The 25,362-nt window shown below is 43.9% G+C and overlaps 1 protein-coding gene across 1 annotated transcript in view; it reads left to right on the forward strand.

The window, feature by feature from the left end:
- The window catches only part of LOC122806067 (GRIP and coiled-coil domain-containing protein 2-like), a 1,105,805-nt gene that overhangs the window by 250,400 nt on the left and 830,043 nt on the right, over positions 1-25,362 (forward strand). The window contains exon 3 of the mRNA XM_044076306.1: positions 23,011-23,162. Within this exon, the coding sequence (XP_043932241.1) occupies positions 23,011-23,162 (152 nt within the window). The remainder of the gene's footprint in view (positions 1-23,010; positions 23,163-25,362) is intronic.

Genomic DNA, 25,362 nt, shown 5'->3' on the forward strand with positions numbered 1-25,362 from the left:
TGATACTTGCCATGTCCTGTTTGTAAGCCATGCAGCTATCCAGCTTATCAAGAGTACATCTACACCTAGTTGTTCTAATTTATTGATCACTGTTTTGTGTGTGACCCTGTCAAATGCTGAAATTAAATCTGTATAACTTATGTCACAACACAATTTTTCATTCATAATTGTTATTATATTGTTATAGAACATCATGTTACAGGTGGTAATAGATTTATTTTCAACATATGCATGCTGATGTATGGTTTCAAGCCCCAACCTATCCAGTTCTGACAATAACTTATTCAATATTACCTTCTCCATTATTTTTCCACAACATGAAAGTAGACCTAAGGGTCTATATGACTCTGGGTTTTTCCTATTCCCCTTTTTCGTAATGACAGTTTTAATAAGCGCATGTCTCCAATCTTGAGGAATCTCCCCATATTCAAATGACCTAGTGAATAATAGATGTAATGGTACCGTAAGTTCTTGCTGAAGTGTTGTCAGGTCATTGTTACTAATTCCATCTCCTCCCTTTGCTTTGTTTGGATCCAGTTTGCATAGTTCTTTTTTTCAATATAATCTAATTTGATTCCAGTATCTGGACAACTAGGACAATCTAGGACAACTTATCACCCCTTTTGTGGAGCCAAACTGTTTTGCATAAGATTTTGTACATATATCTATAATCTGTTCTGTCTGAGAATAAATTTTAGAATCTGCACACAGTTTATCAATTTGATTGTCTTTACTCCTTCCACATCTTCTGTACCTATAAAAAGGTTTTCTATTATGGTCAATATCTTTATATACATTTTATTAAAAATTTTCTTGATCTTATCTCGCACTATGCTTAATCTGTTTGTTCAGTTTATTTCAGTTTTCAAAGTTATTGTTCGACCTTTCTTCCATTTCTTATATTTTTTGTCTCTCACCTTAACCAGATATATTGTTCTTATGGAAATATATCCCCCCCTGACATTGTATTCCTAGATGTCTTTCTATTCCTATGTTGCAGTATTCTAGTTGTGGGATTTCCTGCCCTCAGGTGACTCATATGTCTGCTCCTATACAAAAGCTTCAGCTTGGCTGTTGTAGCTGCGTGGGATGTCACACGTAGGGCCATAAAGCAGGGGCCTTAAATGTGACATCTGCATGCACAATCCTCAGAACTTTTCAGCTGCAGACAACCTACACATCGTACGATCGCTCCTTCACAGACGTCACATTGATGAAGCTAAGTAACCAGTTGGGTTTCTGTATTTTCTTGTTTTGCCGATTGTTACTGCTTAGGCTTGGTTGTTGTAGCCTTTAGCTGATGTCAGGTAAAAAAAGGAAAACGCCAAAAAACTTGACTTGAAGTAACTGTAATTTCTTTAGGAACACAAGCAATGACTAGTATTTTCCGTCCCCTGGTAGGTTTTTTTACAATCTGAAGCAATTGTTGTTCCTGAATATATGTTGTGAAGAATTTCTTTACTAATGTTGTTGAATCAATATTATGCCTGATCCTGTGATCCTATGACTAGTCTCATATGTAAGCGTATTTAAATAACCATGTACATGATAAATAATGACATAGGAAAACATCGGACATTGGATTCAACCTTGTTTGGTTTTGTCAAGGGGAGATCATGCCTACTCAACCTGATGGACTTCTTCAAGACATTCTTCAAAGCAATGGATGAGGGCAAAATGGAGCACACTGCCTACCTTGACTTGGCCAAAGCATTCAACACAATATCCCATTTGGACATTGTAGACAAGGTCACAAAATTCAGTATAAACCCCTATGTCACCCACTGGATAGCAAGCTGTCTCACAGGTATTACATAAGAAGTCAGAATAGGTGAGTCTACCTCCACAAAAAAGGCAGTTACTAGTGGGTCCCCTACAGCTTGGTGCTGGGGCCACTGCTTTTTGACATTTACTTCTCTGAAGTCAAGACTAATGTCAAAGGCCTTTGGCAGATAGTTTGCAACTGGTTAACTAGGTACACAGTCTAATAACCGGTACAAACGTTACAGTCTAAAACTCAATGCAAAAATGCATAATAGTATCATTTGGAAAGAAAACCAATGCTGGAAATTACTGCATTGATAATACAGCCCTATGTGTTGACCTTGTACTCAGGGATTTGGGAACACATGTAACACTGACTTGGCCTTGACCATGTGTCTACTGTAGTAAGGAAATCATTCTACATTCTGCTACTTGGAAGCAAGGGTATAGCATCTAGGTCCAAAGATGTCATTGTTCCACTGTACTCCTCCCTCATTAGACCAATCACTGAGCACAATGCACCCTTCAGTATGTACATGACCAGGCATAGGCAACAACTGGAGTATCCTCAGAGGTCTCTCACAAAAAGAATATATATTTTTTAACATGACAAGACTGTATCTGAGCTTGGAGTTACTGGATGCAGACTCCCCTCCATGAGGAGTATGTGTGTGGGTGGGTGAGTGGCTTGCCTCCTCATGAAAAACAAGTAAATAGTTGCCTGTTTGACCAAATAGGTTTGATTGTTTGGGTTTCACTGAAAAGCAGTTTGCACACACACACACACACACACACACACACACACACACACACACACACACACACACACACACACACACACGCACAGACACACAGACACACACACACACACACACACAAAACTCTTTAGGCCAATGTGTTGTTCCTTAGAAGTAGTCTGTTTGTGTGTAACCCAATACAGGACTACACCACCATTGTTTAGCAGCTGTAAGCTCTTCAGACAATTTTGTTTATTTATTTATTCCTGTCTTTTAAACAGGTAAGTGTGCTGGTAAATCAATATTTTTCATTTATATTCCAAGCTTCAGGAGAGCAGTAATGCAGTGAAGTAAAAGTGGACAAATGCATCTGTTAGGCGGTAGGCCACTCATATGTGTGTGTGTGTGTGTGTATATGTGTGTGTGTGTGTGTGTGTATATATATATATATATATATATATATATATATATATATATATATATACATATACATATACATATATATACACACACACACACACATATATATATATATATATATATATATATATATATATATATATATACACACACACACACATATATATATATATATATATACACACACACACACATATATATATATATATATATATATATATATATATATATATATACACATGTATATATGCACACACACACACACACACACACACACACACATATATATATATATATATATATATATATATATATATATATATATATTTTTTTTTTTTTTTTTGCAGGGGGTGTGCAAAGGAAATGTGGTAATACAAAGAATGTCGTCCAATGCTTCCGTTCATCTCCAAATGTCTGCCCCATCCCAAAATAAACATTACTGTACACAGCAATGAAAAAGTGCCAGCAGCATCTAGGAAGTGGATGTGAATGGCATGACAGTAAAAAAAAACAAGGGAACAAGTTTATAATCCCTTGCATCATTACCAGAGATACTCAGACTGCAGATATCTCCACACTAATGAATGGATATCACATCTGTGATGTTCTACATATAAACACAGTAAAGTAGCCAATAACTGTGTCTTGAGCTGGTTAGGCTGATTGTCCCTGATACCAGCTTGCTCTGTACTCAATAAGTAAAGAATTTGAAAAATCCTGAGAACTCAGGTACTATAGAGAAACTCTCCCAAATGAGAATTAACCCCTATGTTGCCAGATGGGTAGCCAACTGGCTCACCGACGGAACACATACTGTCAAAGTGGGTGACTTCACCTCTAGTAAAAGACCAGTCACCAGTGGCGTACTGCAGCGTTCTGTGCTGGACCCCTACTGTTTGGAATTTATTTCTCAGAAGTCCAGGCAAACTTCGTTGGCTGTGGCTGACCAAGTTCGCTGATGATTGCAAGTGATCATTGAGTCCCCCAACGATGTTAATATACTCCAGACAGGGTTAACGCAGATGAATGATTGGTGCCAAAGCCACAGATTAAAGCTAAATGCAAAAAAATGCATTATTATTCCCTTTGGGAAAGCTGACATTTTTGCTAATTACTTTATAGACAGCAAACCCCTTAAGTGTAGACCCAGTGGTAAGACCTGGGTGGTCATGTTGATAGCAGTCTGAACTTTGACCGCCATGTATCCACAGTAGTAAGGAAATCCTTCTATGTGGCACATCTTATAAGTAAAGGCATTGCATCTAGATCTAAGGATGTTATAATTCCATTATACTCATCCCTCATTAGACCAGTAATTGAGTATAATGCTCCCTTTTGCATTTATCTCACTGGACACCTTCAACAATTAGAAAGACCACAGAGGTTTTGGTTTCTCACTGAGAGATTACAGCGTACACAAAACAACTCTTAACGCAGAAAGACTGAAAGCCATGTCTCTGTATTCTGTCCCCTACAGGTTGCTAAGGAGTGTGAACTGTGTCGGTTTACAGGGCAGTCTCTGATCCGGCCCTGATGGAAATGCTACATCCGGCCCTGATGGAAATGCTACACTTTTGTAAAGCAAACTGCATGAGGGTCACTCGCTCCAGGGATCTTAACCTAGCCTCTAACATGAACAGGTCATGCTGGAGAGATAGATGCATCTTCCAGAGACTGCCACTTCTCTGGACCAAGCTTCCAATTCACATGAAACAGAGACCCTCCCTGACCCTCTTCAAAAGTAACCTAGATCAATGGATACGTGTCCGCATATTCAATCCTAGGGTGGTGCCCATGTGACAGAGAAAGTCAGTATTAACTACTATCGACCCTTACCTCTGTGAACTTCACTCACATAACCACTGACAATTGTGGCAACTCAGGATAAATATGGCTAGGCTTGGAAGGGCTCTAGAGCCATTAGGCTAGTAACCTCCTATGAACCTGAAGTAACGCTTTATTTATTTATTTGCAATTTGTTAACCGGAGAAGTCCACTGGGCCATATTGAACCTATTTTCAGTGGAGGCCTGGGGAGAAAAGCTTCACAGTAATAGAAAAAATTACACATTACAAAAATAGTAGAATTTTAAGAAGAGTTATACAGTTACAATAATGAGTCATTAACACATTGTAGCATTGACACTTCTGTGTGACTTGGTACCCAAGTGCCTCAAAGGCTGGCAAATACTTTCAAGTGTGTCTGCTTAAAGGTATATATAGCTGGGCATCTTTTGGCCTTGTGATCAGCTGCTTAGTATTACTCCTGTGTTGTTATGTACAGCACGTATACTAAGAGCCTCATCAGAAAACAAATTATAATCATTCACATTACTTTTGTTGCCCTCAGAAAAGGGACCAACCTGAAAATATAGACAGACATACAAACACTTGCATAAACATTTTTTCTGTGCACACACATGCATGCACACATACATATGAATAAGAAAATAGCCAGCTAATTCCCACCTGTTAGAAAACAAATTGATCCGCTATAAAATATTCAGTTAAAAATATCCAATCAAAATAAGCCAAAAAACTTGGCAAGTCCTGTCCACATGTCAATAACTGCCCTCTCACACCACAGTTAAAGTAAGAAACTTGTTAACTAATGCATAAAACCAATACTATAAAACATTGCAATCCTTCCTCATAAAACTTTGCAACAATAGTATTTTAAATACATGATAGCAATTTATTTCTCACAATGTACACATTTATTTAACATTTGTTTACTGGGAAAGTCCAATTTGGAAAGAAGCCAGTTTTCAGTGGAGGCCCAGGGAGAAACGCTCCAGACGCATGTCTTTGTGACATGGGAGGAAACCTGAGTATCCAAAGGAAACCCACATGAACGCAGGGAGGACATGCAGACTCCGCACAGGAGGCAACCAAGCCGAGAATCGAACCAGAGAACCTCTTGCTGTGAGGTGACAATGCAATTGCTGCAACATTGCGCCGTCACATAGTACAGTATCTGAAGTCAGCAATACAAATTAGTTGGACAATGTCTCAAAAATAAAGCTACACTTAACTATAACATCCAGTAGTTTTATTTATTTATTTTTATTTATTTTACATTTGTTAACCGGGATGGTCCGGCTGGATACGTGTCCATTTTCAGCGGAGTCCCGGGGAGAAAAGCTCCAAAGTTACAAATTCAGATTAAGAAATAGACATTACAAATAGATGATCAACTAATAGAGGTTACATAGAAGAAGATTGTAGACATAGTACATAGAGATAGAAAGTTATAGGTGTAACAAAATAGACAATCCACTAAATTGTGGTTACAATACAAGTTGATTATAGACATAGTACATGCATTCTTCTGTGAGGCCAGAGGCATACTTTTCAATTGAAAATAGTGGTTGAAGATAACAATACTTAGAGTTGCAGTCATAAAGGATCTCATTGTTTAAATGAGAGGGAATGGCTGAGCAGAGTGTGTTGGAGGGAAATGTGGGGTCTTAGTCAGGGTTGGTACAGGGGCATATCCAGTGTGACATGAGGTGACTTTTAAGTTTATGTTTAAATATGGTTGGAGAAGACTCTATGGTAATGTCAGTAGGTAGTGAGTTCCAGTTTTTACCGACAGAGTTGGTGAAGAGGGAGTCGCCTGCAGCATGGTTGGATTTGATTGTAAGTACTAGGAGTTTGGTGGATGAGCGTAGTGGGCGATTATTACTGTAGGGGCAGATTATGTTTCTTAGGACTGGGGTAGTGTCCGGTTGGTGGAGGATTTTATGGGCGACTTTGAGCTGGCTGAGCTGTAGGAGGTGGGGTAGTTCCAACCAGCCCAGGAGTTTCAGGTTCTGGCAGTGGTGGGTACGGTAGGGTGAGCTAGTAGCAAATCTGGCGATTTGGTTGTAGCATGAAGACAGTTTTTTAAGATTGGTTTTATTCAGGTGGGAGAATAGAGGGGAGGCATAGAGACGGGTAGATAGGAGGTGGGAGCGGGCAATTGTTATTCTAGCTTGTGGGGTGAGGAATGATTTGATCCTGAAGAGACTACCAAGTTTTTTATTGGTAGTTTTTATAGTTTGATTGATGTGTGCATCAAATCTGAGGTTGCAGTCGATCATGACGCCCATTAGTTTAGTTTGGGTAACTGGGGAGATGATGGTGCCATTATTAGCTGTTATATTGAACAGAAGTGAGGTGGTCCTGTATGTTGGGGTAAAGAGAAGTAACTTAGTTTTATTGGGATTTAGTATTAGGCGTTGGTTTAGTAGCCAATTTTCAACCTTGTTGAAGGTGCTTTGGGTTATTTCAGTAAGTTCTGCTGGAGTGGAGGCAGTGCAGATCAAGGTCGAGTCATCTGCATATTGGATGCAGGTAGCCTCTGGTATGACTGTGATAAGTTCATTTATAAAGATGGAGAACAGAAGGGGACCTAGTATTGAACCCTGGGGTACTCCTAGTCTGATGGAGAGGTGTGAGAAGAGTTTACCCTGCCACAGTACAGCCTGTTTCCTGCACTGTAGGTAGGACTCAAACCATTGGAGGGCCTGTTTGTTTAAGTTGTTGGCCTCCAGGCTATTCATTAGCATTTTGTGGTCCACCATGTCAAAGGCCTTGGACAGGTCTAGGAAGGGAGCAGAGGACAGTAGGTTGTTGTTGCGATTTTGATTTATAGTGTCTGAGAAAAAGAGAAGGGCTGTTGTGGTGCTGTGATTGGGCCTAAAGCCATGTTGTGAGTTGGATAAAAGTTTGTTTTGTGTGAGATATTTCATGAGTTGAATATGCACACACTTCTCCATGATCTTAGCTAGTGATGACAAGATGGCTATGGGCCTGTAGTTAGACAATTCAGTGGAACTGCCCCCTTTGTGAAGTGGTATGACATGTGAGATTTTCCATATGTCAGGGATTATGGCTTCTGATATGGACCGGTTAATAAGGAGGGAGATGGGGTATGCAATTGCGTCTGCAGCTTTTTGTAAGTAGTCAGCTGGGAGGAGATCAGCAGCCAGGGTGGTTGGTCTTAGTTTCCTAAGTAGGGTTTTAATGAGTTGAGTGGGGACTGGTTGGAGGCTGAAGGAAGTTGTAGCTTTGGAATTGGTTGTGCTAGGATTGGAACCAGTGGGTGAGAGTTGGTTAGCTAAAGTTTGGATGGTTTCGGTGAAGAAGGTGTTAAAGGAGTTGGCAATATCTTCGGGGGAATTTTGATTAGTGGCAGATGGATTTGGGGTGGTGGTTTGTCCTGGGTGGAGGAGTCTTTTTATTCCCATCCAGAATTTCTGCGGTTTAGATTTGTGTACCTGTTGTAGGCGGTGGTAGTATTCCTTTTTGTCTGAAGTTACAGATTTTTTTGCATCATTTCTTAGTTGCCTAAATAATAGTTGGTCAGGTAGGGTTTTAGTAGTCCGGTAGGTGTCCCATGCTTTATTTCTTAATGCAAGTTTGGCCCTAGTTTCTTTAGTGAGCCAAGGTGTGCAGTATTGACCTTGGTTCTACTAGTGCGGCTGGGGGCATGAAGGTTGAGAATAGCCAGAAATCTGGAGTTGAAGTAACTGACTGCTTCATCTAGTGGAAGGCTTTTTAGGGCAGACCAGTTGCAAGCCTTTAGTTCATTGTTAAATTTTTGGGGGTTAAAGTTTTTATTGCTTCTTATAGTTCTATAGGTGGGTTGATGATGGTGATTAAGCTTAAGCTTAAGTATATATGTGAGGCAGTAATCACTTAGATCACCTGGTGTGGTGCCTGACATATACTGATGTGGAGAGTTGTTGGGAATGCATCTGCTTCACTCAGTCCTTGGTAGCCACTGACTTCTACAAAGATGATTTCATTAAAATGACCTTCTCAAAAATCTATCCAGTATGCATGTAACAAAACATGGCTGTTGTCTCTAACACATAGCTCAAAAGGTCCATTCCCCCTTTCACAAAACCCACACAGTACATTTTCTAAAATAATAATGTAAAGGGACTGCACTAAAAATTCTGTAAGAAGTTCAAAGCTCATCACCTCATACAAAGACTTACCCTTATAACAATGGCTTGTTTAGCAAAAGTCTTGCACTGAAATTTCAATCCCTTCAGTATTAACGTAGATAATAACTGAATCCCTCAGATATGCATAATGACCCCCTGTCTCCACCGTCTTATCAAGGAGAATGGGGATATTGTCACCTCTTTTCACTGCAATAGCAAGGTGAAATAAGACATTTTCACCTCTATTCCCACCTACTGTGACTCTCTTTTATGTTACTTTTTGTTGTAGACATTATATATCATAAATAATCTTCTGTACAGTCATTGTCAAACATAACATAGCTCATTCAGTTCCTGCCTTCCCTTAAACTTATTTTGTCGTCTGTAACATTATTCTGCCATGTATTGATCCCACAAGTCCCATTTTTCCTGTATAATTTGCTCCTACCCTTTTATACAGATCCCACTTCCAGTTCTTTTATCTCTGTTACTATATTCACTGCTTCTAGTGTGGTTGGTTTAGACTTTGATTTCCATTTTCTAGTAATTGTTTTTTTTTTTTTGACAGCCACTATAATTAGACTCAGCAAGGCCGTACTATGTCTATGGAATTCTGTATCACAGCTCAAAAAATAATTTCCTCAGTTACACCAATTTGTTCACCCAGTATTTCTGACAGTGTAGACCGCAATCAATTTTTAAAGTCTGCCATTTCATTATAGTCCCAAAAATATGTTCTCAATTATCTCTTTCTTCCTCATCACACCTCCAACATTCTTTGAGTCTGCTTGGGGTATTAAAATACCTATGCAAGCACTTCCAAGCAAAAATGATAAATTTTCTAGAGTTTGTTGCATATTTGGGAGCCATACATATATCCTCCCCTTGTTTCTTTGTGAATTGCTTGTCACTTCCAACCTCCTCTGATTCCTGTAGTTATCATGCAGTATTTTATATGCCATACTAGTTATCCCCCCACACCCTGTGCTAATTATAAATACTAACTCTGAGATCACACAGTCCCCATGGAAAGGAAATATTTCCCTACTCTGGGATTGTTGCTCTCGCACACCTGTCATATAGCTGATCTGAAATAGTTGACTTCATTTGTCAGCAACCTTTGGGATTCGGATCCGACCTCGGATCCGAGCCAGCAATCTTTCACAGTTTAGATCTGAGCTCCTAGCTCCTCCCCTTCACCCATAATCCCATGCCATCCCCGACTGACCTCAGATCTAGTTTGCTGCGCTTCTGTCAGCAGCTACATTTTTGAGCTCCTGGTTCGTAGGGTCTTCTGAGAGTTTTGTGAGATTTTTAAAACTTTTTTTATTATCCTTAAGTGTACGAGTGTGTTTTGTGGTCAGGTTTCCCTTTTTTAACTAATACCTTTTAGTTAATCTTACCCCTCCCTCCCCTTTGCTGGTGCGTTGCTTCTGTGTGTTGTGTGTTTGGGGCCTAACAAGTGTGTGTTTACTTTAAGATGTCTGAGGCCCTAAAACCCATCATCTGAAGTAGTTGACTTCATTTGTCAGCAACCTTTGGGATTCGGATCCGACCATCTTTCACAGCTTAGATCCGAGCTCCTAGCTCCTCCCCTTCACCCATAATCCCCTGCCATCCCCGACTGACCTCAGATCTAGTATGCCGCGCTTCTGTCAGCAGCTAGATTTTTGAGCTCCTGGTTCGTTCGTAGGGTCTTCTGAGTGTTTTGTGAGATTTTTAAAACTTTTTTATTATCCCTAAGTGTACGAGTGTGTTTTGTGGACAGGTTTCCCTTTTTCAACTAATACCTTTTAGTTAATCTTACCCTCCCTCCCCTTCGCTGGTGCGTAGCTTCTGTGTATTGTGTGTTTGGGGCCTAACGAGTGTGTTTTTTCTTTAAGATGTCTGAGGCCCCAAAACCCATCTTTTCTAAGTGCACAGAGTGTGGCCATAAGCTCTCCCCAGCGGATGGCCACACTCGGTGTGTTCGGTGCCTTGGGGTTGAACACCTTTCCTCTGGGTGTTCCATCTGCGCGGCGTTCAACCCTAGGGCACTGAAGGGCTGGAGGTCGAAGCTGATCCTAGCGGGACTTTTGCCCCTGGATTTGGCTTCGGCCTCCGGTGCTTCTGTGGCCTCCTCCCCGGCTCCAGCGGCGGCCACTCCTGCCTCTCTCCCTCCAGTCGGGACTCAAACTCCCGCTGCAGCTCCAGAGGAGAGGGAGGCCAGGAAAGAAAAAAGGAGGGAGAAGCACCACAAGCGGCGGGTCGAGGCCTCCGCTTCGGCCCCCCCGGCTAAGCAGTCTTCTCCCTCCAGGGCTTCCCGGTCTCCTCCTTCTCGGATCCGGTCTCCGTGCTTCTCACCGGGCCCCAAGGAGGAGGAGACACGATCTCCGTCGAGGTCATCGAGGCGGCATTCCCTGCCAGCCTCGGTGGCCTCGTCGAAATCGACTCGTAGCCTTTCCGACGCAGATTTGGACCAGATGATGCAAAGGTTTCTCCAGGCCCAACTGCAGATGGGAGTGCTCCTGCCTCCCCCCCCCCTCCGGGGGGGGAGCTCGACACCTTTCTTTGCCCCGATAGCTCCTTCTCCGACCCACTTCTCGGGTTCGGAGCCGAGCAGCCTTGGAGCCGGAGGTGGGTCGGTACCGACAGTATCGGGTACTTCGGCGCCGAGTCTTCCCTCGAGCCTGTCGGGTCCGTTTTTGTCGGATCCGGGCTCTCAGAGCCGTGGGCTGAACTTCGGATCCGAGGGAATCAGTGTGTCTTTGGCTCCATCTAGGTTGGAGCACACTGGTCCGTCGGATCCGATGGCTTTGGCGCCGACCCTGATCCATCCATCGGATCCGAGCGAGGCTTTGCTCTCGGATCCCAGAGAGAGCGGCTCTCCCTCGGCTTTTGATGTGGTGGAGAGTGCACTGTCGAGTGCTTCCAGGCCCCCGGTCCTTGCTTCGGCTCCGCCCTGCACTCCCTCTCTGTTGGGTCCGGCTTCCATCACCCAGCCCCAGAGACAGCCTGCTTCGATGTCCCAGGTCATTCCCTTGGAACAAGACGCGGCTGGTGAGACGTCCTCGGACAGCCCCCCCGAGGACATCCCTCACAAGCGAAAGTGCAAGAGGAGGCACGTGGACTCCCCCGAGTCCTTGACTGATGACATGGATTTGGATGAAGGGGAAGGCTCCCCTAGGTCTCCCCCCGAGGATGTCTCCTTCGGAGACATCATGGAAATGCTCAGGATAAGAGGGGGGTGGACTGCCCCCAAGGCTTCCTTGGACGAATCCATGTTCCTGGAGGCATTCAAAGCAGGCCCATCTACCTCTTTGGGTGTCCCCTCCGCCTGACCCCTTAGTGGACCTTATTACCACTAGGGCGTGGAAGGAGCCGGACACTGTGGAGCCAGTCCCCAAACGCCCAGATAAAATCCTTAGTCTGCCCTCTGAGAGGTCCCATTGGAGCAAGGGTCCCCTGGTAGATGCCATGTTGGTGGCGGCGGCCACCAAGAGGGAATTAGCTCAGGAGAGTCCCTCGGTCCATCCACCGAACATGGAGTCCCGTTTGATGGATCGTTTAGGGAAGCGGGCTTTTAGTTCAGCGACCTTCTCTGTGAGGTCTCTGAACTACATGGCACATGTTATTCGACTGCAGCAGGACCTTATCAAAGAGTACGCTGTGTCGCCCCCCCGGAGTCCATGTCGGTGGAGGACAAACGGTTGTACTCCACTCGGATGGCTACTCTCAGGTCCATATCTAACACCTCTATGCGGCTGTTGTCTCACGCCACAGAGGGAGCCGCTAGAGCCAGTGTAATAGGCCTTGTCATGCGGCGTCAGGCCTGGCTCCAGCATTGCGATTTCTCGGAACCCTTCAAGGCGTCATTTGCGAATGCCCCTTTCGATGGTTCTGCCCTGTTTGGCAAGACCGTTCGCGAGACTTTGGTCCAGAGAGAAAAGGACGGGAAGACGTTGTCTGCCGTCGGAGTCCGCTTCTCTGCTCCCCAGAGGTCCTTCTTCAAGAACCAAAAGGGACAGAAGAAGATGTGGTTCTGGAAGTCGCAACAATCCCAGTTTGCTCCGGACCCCCAGTCCTTCCATGGCAGAGGACAGGGTGGATGCCGCCCTAGAGGCAGAGGGGGCCCGAGGAATGGTGGGTCTAGAGAAGCTTTCTCTGACCGGCTCACCCAGCGACCCTGAGGGGTTGCCCGACTGCTCCTCTCTGGAGGCAGTCGGGGGGCATTTTTCGAGGCACCTGGCAGCTTGGGAGTCCATCACGACAGACCGCTGGGTGCTTCGCATCATATCCAGAGGATACCAAATTCCCTTTTCTCACACCCCTCACCAACCCAAACGCCTCCCGGACGTCCCACCCGATCAGAGGGAGGCTGCAGCTGCAGAAATTCAGCAGCTCTTAGGAAAAAGAGCCATCCAACACGTCCCCCCAGACCAGTTCGGATCGGGTTACTACTCCAGGTTCTTTTTGGTGCCAAAAAAGACGGGGGACCTAAGGCCAATCCTCGATCTCTCCCTCCTAAACCTGTCAGTAACCAAAGAAAAGTTCCAGATGGTCACCCTTCAATCCATTCTCCCCCTGTAGTGGGAGAGCGACTGGATGTGCTCGATAGACCTCAAGGATGCGTATTACCACATTTTGATGGACAAGCGATCCAGGAGGTTTCTCCGCTTCCGGCTAGGAGCCAGTCATTATCAGTTCAGGGTCCTTCCCTTCGGTCTCACCTCAGCCCCCAGGGTGTTCACCAAGGTATTAGCAGTGATAGCTGCCCACCTGAGGCTTCAGGGAATGCAGGTGTTTCCATACCTAGACGACTGTCTCCTGACCGCCCCAACAAGGCATCTACTCTGCTCAGCCAGGAATTACTTTCTCCACCTTGCTCCCCGGTTGGGGATCACCGTCAACATGGACAAATCCTTTCTCAACCCGACTCAGGTGATAGACTTTATCGGGGCCAGATTAGACACCAACAACTTACTAGCCTTCTTAACCACCGAACGACTTCACACCCTGAGGCTACATATGCGGGCCATTTTAGTATCGTCGGCTCCCCCCACGGGATTGGTCCTGAGGGCGCTGGGCTCCATGGCGGCCGCATTTACCCTGCTCCCCATGGCTCGCCTGAACATGAGGGTTTTGCAGTGGACTCTCCAAGTCCAATGGTCCTTCCGCCGATACCCTCTCAGTCACCCCATTCCCCTCAGCAAGGCTTGCAAAAGGGCTCTCGCATGGTGGTTGCAATCACCGGACCTCCAAGCGGGACGGCCTTTCTCCATGGCCCCTCCACTAGCCACGGTGACCACGGACGCCTCCCGCCTCGGGTGGGGCATTATGCGGGCAGGACGGTCCAAGTCACGTGGAACGATACAGAGACCTCATTGCATATAAATGTTCTAGAGATGAGGGCAGTGCTGTTGTCGTTGCAAGCACTTCAGAGCCTTCTTCCTACAGGAACAGTTGCAGTTCAGTCAGGCAACATGTCGGTGGTCTGGTACATCAACAAACAGAGGGGAACCAGGTCCTACCCACTCTGTCGAGAAGCTATGAGAGTGTGGGAATGGGCGATCTCCACCAACCGCTTTCTTATTGCAACGCACATTCCGGGACGGTCCAACATCCTGGCGGACAAACTCAGTCGCACCATACTGTCTCCTTACAAGTGGTCTCTCAATCCCCAGGTAGCAAAGTGGATATTTGCCGTATGGGGACAACCCTGTTACGATCTCTTTGCCTCTCCTTCAAACACGAAATCCAACAGCTACTTTGCTCTAATTCCCCCCCGCCGGGGAATTCCCGAGAGACGCTCTGGTGCATGCTTGACCTCCTGGTCTACTCTATGCTTTCCCTCCTCTACCTCTGATGCTGAAGCTTCTACAGAAAGCCAGTCAGTTGGGGAGCAAAATGATCCTCATTGCCCCATTCTGGCCTCGTCAAGCTTGGTTCCCTTACCTCTGGTCTCATCTGGTGAATCCGCCTTGGATTCTAGATCCCCTTCCGGATCTGATTTCCCACCCCCTAGGCCTCCCAGTCCCGAATCTGGACAATCTCAAGCTTACAGCTTGGTTGCTCCAGTTCCACTCGTAGCTAGGACTCCTGGTATCTCCTCCCCAGTTAAAGCTATCCTAGTAGCAGCACACAAGCCCTCTACTAGGAAAGTCTATAGGAGTAAATGGAAACGTTTCGCTATTTGGGCAGAGCGTCAGAACCTAGACCCTTTCACAGCTCCGTTGGCCGCCGTCTTGGATTTCCTTTCAGGGCTTTTTCATCAGGGGGCTAGCTGTTCCACAGTCAAAGTTCAACTAGCAGCTATCTCTCATTACCACGTGGGACATGAACTGGGTCCATTGATCACCTCAAAGTTATGTAAGACCTTTCTGAAGGGCACCTTCATACTCAGACCTCCAATAAAGGAAGTAGTGCTTCCCTGGGATTTGACTTTAGTACTTCAGGCCTTGACAGCTCCCCCCTTTGAACCTGCAGCTTCAGCTGATCTCAAACATTTGTCATGGAAAACAGCCTTTCTCGTCGCTATTACTTCAGCTAGGAGGGTTTCTGAACTTCAAGCCCTATGTGTAAAACCTCCTTATTTGACCTTCCACAAGGATAGGGTTTACCTCAGGACCAATCCCTCATTCCTTCCTAAGATTGCTTCCAAGGCAAATATTAACCAATCCATCAATCTGCCAGTTTTCTTTCCTGAATACCAGAACAAAGGAGAATACAAACTACATTCTGTAGATGTGCATAGACAGCTGCATTTTTACATTCATAGAACGGCTGGTCATAGACAATCCGACCAGTTGTTCGTATCCTTTGCCAAATTTAATTTAGGTAAATCTGTGTCGAAGGTCACCTTGTCGAGGTGGATTTCACAATGCATTCTTTTGGCTTATGAAAGTTCGGGCAGGCCCGCACCTCAGGGAGTCCGGGCCCACTCTACTCGGTCCATGTCTACTTCTGCTGCTTTTCGGGCTAGAGTACCCCTGGATAATATTTGCTCAGCAGCCACTTGGGCTTCACCTCATACCTTTATCAACCATTATAAATTGGATATTATCTCTAGAGGGAGAGCATCCTTTGACTCTGCAGTGCTCCGGAACATCCTTCCATGAAGGCCGCCCAAGGTACAGGTAGCTGGGGACTCTGTCCCAAAGGTTGCTGACAAATGAAGTCAACTACTTCAGATTAAGAAGTTATGTACTCACCATAACATTCCATCTGAGTAGGTAGACTTCATTTGTCTGCAACCGTCCCACCCTCCTTCCCCCTGACCTTCGGATGTTTTTTGGCCAGAAGTTTTTACTCTGCCCTTTTAAGGAAGGTAGTTAATTTCCTTTTTCAGCCTTATTGGTTATGGGCAAACTTGATCTGAGGTCAGTCAGGGATGGCAGGGGATTATGGGTGAAGGGGAGGAGCTAGGAGCTCGGATCTAAGCTGTGAAAGATTGCCGGCTCGGATCCGAATCCCAAAGGTTGCAGACAAATGAAGTCTACCTACTCAGATGGAAGGTTATGGTGAGTACATAACTTCTTATTTGTGCCAACCAAATGGTGTCACTCTACTGACTGTTGGAGCACTTGCCGTTTACTCTAGAGCTTGGCACCCATATATATATGTATATATATATATATATATATATATCTCAATGTCCTTGGCATACATAAACATATGTGTGTATATATAAATATATATATGTATAGTTGCATATATAGGTTCATAGGTGTGTACTAGGCTAATGGCCCTGGAGCCTTTACGAGCCTAGCCCATAGGATTACCCTGGCATCGTGCCACCTGACACTTGTTCCCAGTGCCTCTGTCGAGTAGAGCCACTGAAGTGATCCCCGGGGTGAATTTTCTGTTTCCCATCCACTCATCAAGATTTCTCTTGGAAGAGGGCCAGTGAGGTGCTCTGTTTGATATATATGGGAAGTCTATTCCATAGCATGGGCAGTCTCTGGGTTATGAACCTGTCCCTCCAGCACTTTCTATTGATTGTGGTAATGAGGTTGAGGTCTCTGGAGAGTGTGGTGCAGAGGGATTGGGATTTCCTTAGTTGTAGCATTTCTATCAGAGCTGGGTCAGACATGGCTGTGTATGTCAAGCAGAGATCGCCTCTAAGTAAGCAATATGAGACAGAGAATATTTGGAATTTTTTGAGTCTGTCCATATAGGACAACTATTTAAGGCCTAGGATCATCTTTGTGAGGTACTTTAGCGGCCTCTCCAGTTGTTGCAGGTGTCTAGTGAGGTTCATGCCATATGGGACATTGTACTCGATGACTGGCCTAATGAGGGAAGAGTAGAGGGAGACAATGACCTTTTTCTTCCCAGATGTAAAACCCTTAGTAATGAGATTTTCCACATAGAAGGAGTTTCTGACCACAGTGGCAATGCGGTGATCAAAAGAGAGGTTGCTGTCAACCTGTGTTCCAAGATCTCTTATAATGCCTTCTGTGTTCAATGGACTGCCATCGATGTGGTAATTCTTGGGAACATATTTTTTTCCAAAGGTCATGACGACACATTTTTTGGCATTGAGCTTAAGGCCATGGTTCTGACACCAGTCGCTGATCTCAGTGAGGTTTTTCTGCAGTATGTCAACATCACTTGGGGAGTTAATAATGGCTCCCAACTTGCAGTGGTCTGCGAACTTTTTCAGCCAGAGTCTCTTTGTCCTGGCCTGGACTTCAGAGAAGTAGATACCAAACAGGAGAGGACCCAGGACCAAACCCTGTGGGACTCCAGTCGTGACTGGTCAGCAGTCTGACTTGGAGTCAGCTACTTTCACACTGTGGGATCTATCTGTGAGCCAGTTTGCAACCCACCTAGTGATATAGGGGTTGATGCCTAGCTTAGTGAGTTTTTTATGATTCCTCATACCAGATAAAGGTAGGCTGTATGAACCACCTTGCCTTTATCCACAGCTTTGGTGACTGACTCAAAGAAGTTGACCAGGCATGATCTACCCTTCACAAAACCAATCTGTGTGGGATCCAGAGTTTGGAGATTCCCTATATCCTTGTTTGTTAGGTCCGTGATGATGTGTTCCATAGCTTTAAATGTCAGACTTGTAAGGCTAATGGGGCGATAGTTCCCAGGGTCTGTAGTCGCTCCTCCTTTGTCGAGAGGGATGACTGTAGCAAGTGTGCCATTCGGTAGAGACAAAGCTTGAGGGGGAGGCTGTGATTTAAAAGGCCACACAAGTGGGGTGCCAGTTCACTCTGTAGTTCATGTAGAACACAGCCAGGGATATTTAGATTCATAAATTAGTACTAGACTAACTGCCCTTGCGGGCCATTTTAAGCCTAGCCAAATTATCCCTTGTGAGACTCAAACCCGCCACCTTGTGTTTGTAAGGCAAACACCTTAACCATTAGGCCACCCTCCCAACCCTTTTTTTTTTTATGGCAGAAGTGTCCGTGATTGTCCATGATTTGTCATAGCCTTGTCCCTGTCACTGTAGAAACTAGTCCCCGAGTATCACAGAAGTCCACACACATATGTACACCAACCAACTGTCACATTTGTTGACAGTACTATTGCATACCTGTAGTGAATTTATAACTGATGTCCAGAATAATATTCATTGTATCTATAAATAAATTAGTCAAATGTGAAGGGAAACACGTGGAACCTCCCCCCCTGTAGTATGTAGTGGAACCACTCCCCTCCCTATATTATGTAGCGCCAACCTAATAATGTGGTCAGAGGTGCCCAAACACCTGCGTCTGTAAACACAGGTAGAATGTTAAAATCTGGACTAACTCTGTCCATGTGCTACGTCTGATATTATAACAGCGACAGGGCAGTTCTAGTCACCAGTCAAACAAGCCTAAACCCGGACCAGCACATGAACACCCTGACCTGTCAGGTCCCATTGAAGCTGTATTCTTGCCCCTGGACAGTGCTGTTATAACCTGTGCAGCAGTAATACTGGGTGCCTGGCAATCTACTGGTATTGTGATTGGTCCTTTGGGGGGGGAAGAGGGGTAAAGTTGGCACTGAATTTGTCAGCCAGTATATTGGCAATATCTGTTGGTTCAGTATAGGAGGTACCATTGTGCAGTAGCTCAGAGAAAATCTGGGTATTGCCGTGGAGATTCTTTACATAACTATAGAAGCCCTTGTGGATGTTATTCGTGTTTCACTGTTGCAGTCATTACATTTGGGTTATCTGCTTGCAGGTAGCCCTCAGTTGGCCTGATTAACAAAGTCTTGGGTCCTGTGTCGGTTACTGTCCCTTCTTCCATGATGTCAAGTCATCAGGGGTATAAAACATGCAGCCAATGCCATTACATCAGTCTTTCTTGCCGTGTGGTGCCCGAAGCAGAAGCAGTTCGCAAGTGCCGGTCGGCCGACTCCTGAAATTTTTGTTTTCGAGTTTCAGAACCGAAGTCTTCAACTAAAGCTAAGTACCCCATTGGGGAAAATTTTTCTTGCTCCTTACCGATGTCAGTTGTTGTTGTTGTGCCTTTTGGCTTTTCCCGGTTAGGGGTCGCCACAGCGGAACTCCGGTCCGCTAATGATTGGCAGTAGATTTTTACGTGCCGAGTTGCCAGCTCTGACGCACAACCTTCAACGAAGGTACGCCCATTCACGCATGTCTCCACACAGAAGACGCTTTAGCTGAGAATCGAACAGGACAACGTCTTACTGTGAGGCGACAACACTACTGCAGCACCACCACCACAGTACGCCTTACCGATGTCAGTAAAAGTTAATAATTGCATTACTTGTGTAAAGCAAATACCTCATAAAGATTTAAATTTGTACTGTATTCCATGTCTAGGCCCTGACCACGATGTACCTTGCTGTCAGTTTTGTGCTTTATTTAATCAGCACACTATCCGTCGTCGGTATATTTTCACCTCTAAATATTATGGGTCTCTGTTTAATTATCCAGAAATGTCGCCGGTTAGCCATCTGACTACTTTTAACAACCTACTTCAAACAAGTGACCATAAAAACCCTGCTATCTGCAAGACAAATACTTCAAGCCTTGGGGATCATGGCCTCCTGCATTCATCTAATTCCATATGCAAGACTGCATATGAGGAAACTACAGTGGTATCTAAAAAGCCTATGTTGTCAACATTCTCAAGACCTGGAAACAATGATTCCTATCATACCTTGTCTATGCCTAGAGTTTCTTTGGTGGGCAGAGGCCTGCCACCAAAACAAGGGACTACCATTCACACCACCCCCTGCCGTCCAAACCCTAACAACAGATGCATCAGACTATACATGGGGGCTCACCTGGCAGGGAAGTGCATTCAGGGCAAATGGAACCCAAGTCAAATGCACCTGCATATCAATCAAAAAGAAATGTTAGTTGTACAGAATGCTCTGACAGCCTTCAAGGACCACATTCTTCCAGGACAACTAATGGTAAAGACAGACAACACCACTGTTATGTGGTACATAAACAAGCAGGGGGGTACACATTCTTACTCCCTCTGCAGACTAGCCATGGCATTGTGGAACACAGCCTTGAGCTACCAAGTGCACCTACAGGCTCAATTCCTGCCAGGAAAATTAAATACACTGGCAGACGGAGTAAGCAGAAACCTCATGGACCCACACGAGTGAAAACTGGAACCAAGGATTTTCAACATGTTGACAAGCAAATGGGGGAGCCCAGATATAGACCTGTTTGCCTCTCCCCTGAACTACCAATTGGACAAATTTTGCACAAGGACTCCCCACAAACAAGCCTGGAAAGTGGATGCTCTGTCCTTCAGCCTTCCCCCTCTCTGCCTCTGCTCTGCAAAATACTACTAAAAATCAAACAGGACAAACCAAGGATGATTTTGATTTCTCCAGACCGGCCACGCCAACACTGGTACCTCCTCCTGTGCAGTGTCACGGTTATCTCCATGGCACCTGCCTCAGACTCCTTCCCTGCTGTCTCAGCAAGAGAACCAGATTCTGCACCCTCAGCTTCCAACACTGAACCTTGCAGCCCGGCTAATTACTTAATCTCTCCTTTACCATCCCTCAGCAAACCTGTGATGGATATCATTTTAGAGGCAAGGAGGCCTAGTACTAGAAAATCTTATGCTGAAAAATGGAAAAGATTCTGTGCCTGGAATCAGTCTCAAGGGATGAGCACAGCAATGCCCAATTTACCTCAGATTTTATAATGCTTAACCGAAATGCTTCACAAGGGCCTGTCTTTTTCCTCCATTAAAATCCGCGCCTCAGGCATTTCAACTCATTATAACACAGAACCTCCCCTCTTCTCTCATCCACTGCTCAAGCAGTTCCTCAGAGGGGCCAAAATTTTGAGACCACCCAGGAGAGTTCCAACCCCAGCCTGGGATCTTAACTTTGTCTTGCAGAAACTCACTCTACCTCCTTTCGAGCCAGCTGCTACTGCAGACTTAAAGTTTCTTTCTTGGAAAACAGCTTTCCTTTTAGCAATCACTTCAGCTAGAAGGGTATCTGAATTACAGGCCCTTATGGCAGTGGAGCCTTTCATCATCTTTCATGCGGACAGGGTGTCCCACAGAACCAATTCATCCTTCATGTCCAAGATGGTATCCAGTGTGGCTCTTAATCAGTTCCTTCATTTGCCAACTTTCTTTCCCAATCCACAGAATAAAGGGGAACAGATACTGCATTCCTTAGATGTGCACAGACAACTTAGATTCTACTTGGACAGGACTAAACTTCAAAGGAAATCTGAACAACTGCTGGTGGCATTTGTTGCAGGGGCAGAGGGGAAGGCTATTTCAAAGCAAACCATTTCTAAATGGATAAGCCATTGCATTCATTTCTGCTATAAGCACCATGGAAAAAACTATCCCCCAAGACCTCACTTTACCAGGGCTGCATCTACCCCTACAGCCTTTCTCAGAGGCATCCCTACCAGGGACATCCTAGAAGCTGCTACCTGTTGTTCTGTACATACTTTCACCAAGCATTATAATTTGCCAATTTTCTCTAAATCCGGAGCTGGCTTTGCCACTGCAGTCTTGCAGGGCCTTATAGCTGGCCCTAATGCTGTCTAAATTCCTCCTCCCAACCATAGCTTTGGGAATCTACCCAAATGTAATGACTGCATCAGTGAAACACAAAGAACATAGTACAGTTGTGTACACTTACCATAAATGTAGATGTTCGAGTGTATTCACTGTTGCAGTCCTGGTTACCCTCCCTCCAGCCCCCTAACTTCTTTTGGCTATACCTCTACTTTCCTTTACTATGCTTAAAAGCCTTTTTGGTGTATTTGCTTTTTTGTTGGAGGTATATCTTTGTGCTTTTATGTTTAATTGCTTCCCATTAGGGGGGCACCTGATATCTGGGGCAAGAAAAACTGATGTAATGGCATCGGCTGCATGTTTTATACCCCTGACGACCTGACATCATGGAAGAAGTAACAGCAACCGATGCAGGACCCAAGACTTTGTTAATCAGGCCGACTGAGGGCTACCTGCAAGCAGATAACCCAAATATAATGACTGCAACAGTGAATACACTCTAACATCTACATTTATGATGTGTACACAACTGTACTTTTGAGACCTTGTAATTTATTTTAGTGTATTTTTCCATGATCTTTTTGTATCAGTGAATTCACATTTGTTGGATTTTTGAGGTGACTTCTCATAGAGGTTCCCAGATAAGGGAGATCTTTTGCAGCAAAATCCAATTTATCATATGAATAAATAGAAATGATTTCCAGCATACTGTCCTACCTATGATTTTATTATAGATGGATTAGAACAGGGGAACTTTCTTTACCTTCCCTCATCCCTGATTCAGCTCTTGCACAGCTATAAAACTTGGGAAGTTGTTCAGGTGTTACTTCTGTACACATTAGGACCATCTGGTGAAGGTGCTAAGGCTGTTTGTACATGCAGGCTCTGCAAAGCAAATCCTTCAAGTTAAGAAATGAAGACTGCCTCTAAATCTTGCAAATAATTTTGTGCTGCAAGAGCATACATTGAGGATCCACTGATGTAATGAGAACTCATTGCTGTATTTCATGTTTATTAAAAGTTTATGCTTCACTTTTTTCTGTAGTGTGATCTAGCCTAGAGTTAATTTCTGATGGCTTAAAATAGTCCTGGGATACATATGTCTGCTGGTTACCAGGCAGTCATTTAACTAAAAGCAACCATATAAATAAATGTATAACGATGGTTTCTCGCTTACTCACAGGGTATTTTGAAAAGCAAACCAGAGCTGCTGGACTCCAGTTATCTATACAAGGACTACAGGGAATATGACAAAGGATTTACCAACCTCATGCAAGAACCTAGAGCAAGGTCTGCAAGCCCCCTCAGAGCCCTGCATCATTATGAACTTGGAAGGCAAGTTATTTTGAAGTAGTGAATTAGGATTATAGAGTATAAAATGTGAAAATATTGTACAGTTAAAAATGATTGGTATAAACTTATCTACACCCAGGGATTATAAAGATGACTTCAGTGTGGTTTGATTGCTATATGTGAAATGAATCATGATTCCTTCAGTTAAATGTGCCATGTCCTGAAATATATGTATGCTAGTTCTTGTCTTTTCTTTGTTCAACTTTTTTCATTTAACTATAAACTTGTTCATAGCTTAAACATAAATATGAACAGATGGGAAAGGAAGAGAGCGTGTGCATTGGATGTGTGTGTGCGTGTGTGTGCGTGCGCGTGTCAGAGAGAATGACAACTACATATGATTATGTGTTTTTATTGTATTGTGACTAGTTAGATCCAGCTTGGATGGTGCCATTTGTTAGGTGAGACCGAAGGAGAAACTTTCTTCGCATCACTGCCTCTCACTAAACAAACTTCACTGGCTGGAATTTCTGCACCTTCTCCTACAGTCACAACTTCACACTACCTTTTCCATACTCAACAACCCCTCTGCCTGCCCTGCTCTCGCCTCTCATGTTACTCTCTACTCCCCTCCCCAACCTCTCCGGAGTGCTGATTCTCTCAGTTTATAAACCCAAAAGGAATATTGGCAAACTATTTTACACCCACTGTGTCTCATTAAATTGGAAGAAACTCTTCTCTCCATATTAGATCCAACCTTTCCTTTCCTTGTTTTAATAAGGAGCTTAAATCCCATGTACTAAACTTGAAATTATGCCATTGCCTTGACCACATTTAGTCTTAGTCTGACTTACTGTATAACCTGTTGCTTCTCCTAGCTTTCTTTCTCTGTTAGTAACTTCTGCTTAAACTAACCTCCTAAACCCTCAGCTCTACTACTATAGCCCCCTCCTTTCTCCCCCCCTCCCATTTTCCAAACTGTTTATCTTTTTACCCCCACTTCCTATCAATGTATGTACAGTTTCCTTCTTTTGAACAACAATTTTCTTTTTCCTTTTACTCTTATATGTAGTAAATTTAGACCACTATCAGTGCAACCCTTAATGTTCATCATTTTTTCGTTTTTGTTTTTTTTCTTTATAAATAATTTCATATTTGCATTGTTATATTTAATAGTTTTTGTCCTGTATGTTTATCTGTGCTTATGTTTGCCGGGTCTGTTTCCCCTTGTGTCGCCACTGACAATGGGTTGCTTACTATCAATGCAATGCAAATAGTTAATAACCTTTTCTTTTTTACAATTATTTTGTGTTGTAATTGTTATTCAATATTTGTATATTGTCACTTTATCTTTACTTATGTTTGCTGGGGCTTTTCCCCTCAGGTCTCCACTGAAAATGGGTTTGTTTGCAAACTCAGTTGGACTAATCCGGTTAACAAATGTGAAATAAATAAAAATAAAAAATATGCAGGCGCATTTGGTATAGTGAAAGAGACACATTATTATGTCCTTATCACTCACAGTATGAGACAGGAAAGTGGTGCACATTTCACAATTTTTTTGCATAAAAAGAATGATTACATAATGACACTGAACAAAGACTTGTATTGACATTGCATTAAGTCGAAACATTGACAGTATTTATAAAACTTTAACAACAGATTGATTGTGCACATTTTGCTCAGTTAACATTATCTCAGTTCAAAGTGTCATTGCTTGCCTGCAGCAGGTCATTCACTGCAGGTATTTCCATGTGCATGTAGTGAAAGAAGAGGAAGGGATAGTGTGATGAAGAGGCAGACTGGAGAGGGAGAGGGGAGAAAAGCAGCTGTAAGAAATGTTTGGAAGTGTAAGCAGAGAAATAATAGGGAAAAGGAGGGCTCGAGAGGGAAGAGTCCAGCTTTGATGGGGTTAGGAGAATGGGATGAGGATGATCAGGGGAGGTGCGAAGAATGATGGCAAACATTTTGGTAGGGTAAATAAAACTGTCTAGAGAAGTAGCAGTGAAAAGCTTATATAGGAGAAGACGTATGCTGTACTTCTGTACTAAGATATGACATGAAATAATTAATACTTACAATAATGCAGTATTACACTGGATTATAAAACACACTTCTGGCATCTGAATCCTGGACTCTTCAAAGCCAATTGCCTGATATGCCATCACCCTAGTGGACATATAAAGTTCACCTTTCATGTAATTGACCATATCCAAAATGAAACCCTCGAAGGTAAGAGTGA

This window comes from Protopterus annectens, chromosome 7.part0, assembly GCF_019279795.1.
Source record: "Protopterus annectens isolate FY-2018-M chromosome 7.part0, PAN1.0, whole genome shotgun sequence".
Lineage (NCBI taxonomy): Eukaryota > Metazoa > Chordata > Ceratodontiformes > Protopteridae > Protopterus > Protopterus annectens.